At 40.2% G+C, this 4,700-nt stretch overlaps 1 protein-coding gene across 1 annotated transcript; it reads right to left on the bottom strand.

The window, feature by feature from the left end:
• Positions 1-694: 694 nt before the first annotated feature.
• On the bottom strand, positions 695-3,252 carry LOC132786076 (fructose-bisphosphate aldolase). Its single transcript, XM_060792465.1, has 3 exons — positions 2,377-3,252; positions 1,676-1,875; positions 695-1,617 (listed from the first exon to the last, which is right to left on the bottom strand). Exons 1-3 carry the CDS (start codon positions 3,173-3,175, stop codon positions 1,522-1,524), a joined length of 1,095 nt encoding a protein of 364 aa, XP_060648448.1. The 5' UTR covers positions 3,176-3,252; the 3' UTR covers positions 695-1,521.
• Between the last annotated feature and the right edge of the window lie 1,448 nt (positions 3,253-4,700).

Here is a 4,700-nt window from a genome sequence, read left to right as displayed (position 1 = left end):
TCTTAGTTCCAAGTTCCAAGTTGTCGGCGTTTCGGTCTTTGATGTATTCGCAAAACAGTTTTCGGTCTTTAAACGCGTGCCGACGGCAAAAGCTGTGGGCTTGATCATTGCATTTGAGTTCGAAATGAGGCGATTGCTACAGCTTCAGCTACAACTACAGCTATTGGTATTGGGCTTTGTCTTGCCACATTAGCAGCCAGCACGCCCATAAATCTTCAGTGCCAAATTGAATTCGCTGACGAAGTAACCAGGAGTGGGGACTAGCGGAAATGGGGCGTGTGATGGAGAGCTGAGAACAACGTCGAACGACGCTGCATGTCATTAAAAAGCGCTGCTATAATTTGGCTTTAATTGGCTTGACGCGTTGCGTGCTGTTGAGCTGAGAGAGCTCAGTGGGCTGTGTGCCACATATTAAGCAAACATGAGCATAATAGCAATTTACACTCTCTCACACAAACACACACTCAGACGCATACAGACAGAGTTACACATGTGCTCACACAATCGCACAACGACGCAATTAACATGACATGCTGCTCACGTTGGCCTGATTGGGCTACGGCGATTGGATTAACCACAAAACTCAGTTGTCGCACAGGCAAGCGTCAGGTGAAAACATGCAAGAAAGCATAAACACAGGGACGACTAGAAGGTATCCTGTAATGAGTAAACCAAAAATAAATAAAAGTCATGTTCATTTGCATTTGTTTTTCCATTAATTTTCCCAAAAACCGTTTACTGAAGTACATATTTCTTTCCGAGTTAACATCAAGTCAATTATAACCTCCAGCTTACACTGTGGGCAAATCAGACTGTGCGTGTCTGTTATGTTACGTTGCTAGCGATGAGATTGTCCATAACTTAGTCAGTGCTTTAATTTTAATTATTACTAGCCCCTCTCTTCTCTGTTTCTTAGTCACGTCTCTTGGTCCACAATGGGCAATGCGGGTCTGACTAATTTGCCAGCAACATGACACTGCGACGCCAGTGTTGGAGTGGAGTCGAGGCGAATCGAGTCGAAGCTACCTGAGCTGAAGCATCGCCTGATTAAGTCGAACACTTGGCCACATGCTTAACATGCTCCATAGCCATTGGCTTGGCTTTTGGCATGCGCTCGCATTAATTAAGCTGCACTGTAGTGCTTGATGTAGAGTTGCCGTTGCCGTTGCTGTTGCTGTAGCTGCTACTGGAACGTTGACCATGTGGCCGTCTGGTAATCTCCGTGGATTAATGCGACACTTGGCAGTTAACAGAAGTCGTGTTGGGCTGTTTGCTACTGTTGCTGCCACAGCACTTTGCTCTTTTGCACGCTTGTTAACAATATTGCCAGTTGTTGCATCGAACATCGAACATGCGGCCTGCGGCCAAGTGTCAGCTACATACGTATCTGAAGCCACAGTGGAGCAATTGACCAAATGAACTCACTGATACGAAGTTCCGTTTTTCTGATGCTATAATTGTATTCTTTCGCACTTCCCAAGCTGTTGAATTTTTATAACTATTTGCTTCTTGTGACACATTTTAGAGTTCATTGCTATCGATTACTAATTTTTCACTGCCATACAAACTCTCAATGGAGCCTGGCACATATTTGCCAATGCTTGCCAAACTGTGTGCCTACGAATAAAGTATTTTATATTTATTATAAAATACAGACTGTATTTTTAAAGCTTACCCTGGCGCGTTTTATAAGCTCCGCTTGAGCGTTCGACACATTATCCTTTTTACCGCCCCAAGAGCGCAATGCCGAGACTTGCATCGCACGTCCAAAAGCGAAGGTGAGTGCCCAAGGCTTGCACAATGGCACATTGTTGGTGGCATTCAAGTTAACCGAGGCTTCCTCTTCTGCCTGTCCACCAGATAAGAACAAAATGCCTGCCAATAAATTAAAATATATTGAAGCAATAAATTAACTTATCGATGTAATACTACAATACTTTATAGTGGTAAATCTAAAACATTTTTGCCTCAACAAGCATCCAAAAAATGAAATCTAAGAGCAAAAATGTAAGGGCAGAAAATGTGCGGCAGAGAAAATTAATATTACGTAATTGAGTGCGACCGTGAAGTCAAAATAATAATCAAGAAATTTATATAATATTCTACGAACTTTTTAATTGAGATAACTTTTGACGTTATTCTATTTTCTTAATTGAAATTTTATCTCATAATTTTAAATAACTTTATTAGCAAGTGTGACTCTAATATTTAATTTGACAACTTTTCTCTTTAATATTTAATTCTTGCTTTTAATCACTTTAATTTAGAAATTCTCATTATTATGTCACTCGATTGAATGCTTATTTCTTTAAAAATACTTTTCTGCCAAGTTGTTCGTAGTTAATTTATAATATTATTAAGTTAATTAGAACTTACCCGGGACAGCAGGCGGCACAGTGCGACGTAGAGCCAAGATAGTGCTGAGGCCAATATCAGCAGGCGTGTTATTCTTATGGCTGCTCTGTCCAGGAGTCACCATATTGGGTCGCAGCAAAACGCCTTCGAGGTAGACATGATGATCGCTCAACGCCTTAAAAATAGCAGCCAATACGGTTTCAGTGACCTTCTGACAACGGTCCAAGTCATGATCGCCAATCATCAGCACTTCGCTCTCAATTACAGGAACCAGATGCTGTGACTGACAAATGGCTGCATAGCGGGCCAACACATTGGCATTTTCCATGATGGCGTGATACGAGGGCGTTGTTTTGTCGATTTTCATGACCACACGCCATTTGGCAAAATCACAGCCGTCCTTTTTGTACTGCGCACAACGTAGATGCAGATCATCCAAACCCTGTGAGGTAAACTCATCCATCGAGCAGAAAAGTGGCACGGAATTCTTGTCTACTTTAATGCCTGGAATAATGCCTTTTTTGCGCAGAACTTCTGCGAATGGAACGCCAGCATCGGTTTTCTGATAAAGCGTCTCGTGGAACATAATGAATCCAGAGATATTCTCAGATATTTTGGGATCAGTAGTAATTAACAATTGTCGATAGAGACGACGATTCTCCTCTGTATTTTCCAGTCCAATCATTTGAAAGCGTTTTCCCATTGTCGTATTCGATTCATCTGCGGCAATTATGCCTTTTCCAGGAGCCACAAGAGCCTTGGCAATGCAGGATAATTCCTCCTGCAGCTCCTTGTTGGGATAGTAGAAGAACGTTGTCATATTGTAAACCACAAATTTTGATAGAAATCTAAATAGAAATTTTGAGTAATGAATTATCTGACAACAAAGTGAATGGTAGGTCTAATGTCAAGGCTATTCTATAAGTCAAATTTAAGAATATTTATTTATGATTATATACGATTAGATCGAACTATAAATTATTTAGCACATGCTCTTTAAAATTTACGAGTTCATTATTAAGACATTGCAAATCTTATTAATCTTTTTCAAATTTGTCTTAATTTATGCCTTTTATATTTACCTGGACCTTTGGCGTTTATCACTTCTTAATTGTTGACCGCGCTTTAATGACATTCTAATTGGACTTTTAATTGCTTTCTTTGTTGTGGCTTTTTGTGAGGAGGAGGTTGAGGCTGTCTAGATTTCCATTTAAAATTTATACGTATTTGGATAGCGCCAGATTAGGGGGCACACGCTCTTTGGTGGACAGGCGGTCAAGAGATGGAGAACCAGGATAAACTTGCTTCACATTAATTATATTTTAGCCGCAATGAGAGTTTCGAAATGGCGTTAGCTGCTGCTGCCACAGCAGCTCCCATTTTATGGATTTCACATACATTTTATGGGTAAAGTTTTGTTAGCACAAATTATACGCCGAAGCGTTGCCAATCTATGGGAACAAGCTGCTGCTGTTTCGCGTTTCAACTTTGTTATGAAAATTATAAGCGAGTCTCGTCGAGCAATTTACGCTGCATAAATTGAATTAAAAATTAAAAAAAAATCGAAACACAACTGTATAACAGATAGTATTTAAACTGTTTTTGAAATTTCGTTTCAGTCCAATTATTTTGCCATCGCAAAAGAAAATATCACTCATACGACTATAATTCTAATTGGCGTGGGAATCGCAGCAAGTGCTCAGCTTACAATACTCTAACAACGAGCATGTTGCTTTTCGTGTCAAAGATGAATACAAAATGATACTTGATAACATAAATCTTGATTATAGTGTTCGAGAGTTGTTCAATATTGCTTTAGCGTGTCTGCAAGTGTATCATGTTGTCGACATACAAAAGATAAGACAAATAATTCTTGTTTTTTGTTGTTTGCTGAACTGGATTTGTTGATCTGCTAGTAGCTTTAAAAGGATAGCTGGCGAGACACTTGCCTAATTTTGTGTAAATTATCGCACGAATTATGAGTCTCGAATTTGAAATATTTTCCAAAAATAGTCAGCGTCTGCGTTGTCAGTAAACTGGCAACAGCAAAAATTAAACTCGATAAATATCAGACAACAACAATGCCAGCAATGATTGCATCGCATTGAATGAAGTCTATGGCATGAGATGATTATTGTGGGTACATGCGAGTGTGTGTGTGTGTGTGTGTGTGTGTGTTGTGCGAGTTGCTTGTCATAGATTGCTGCAGTATCAATATTCAAGCTGGGAGCAAGAGTTTGCCAGCTGAGTCGCCAATTAGGCCAGACACGCAGCGCAGAGCAGCACATGGAGTGCCATTGGCAGTGCTAACTACTCTCTGGCAGTGGCCAAATCGCCAATAGCCA

This window comes from Drosophila nasuta, chromosome 2R (genome assembly GCF_023558535.2).
Source record: "Drosophila nasuta strain 15112-1781.00 chromosome 2R, ASM2355853v1, whole genome shotgun sequence".
NCBI lineage: Eukaryota > Metazoa > Arthropoda > Insecta > Diptera > Drosophilidae > Drosophila > Drosophila nasuta.
This window is presented reverse-complemented; position numbering and strand designations above follow the sequence as displayed.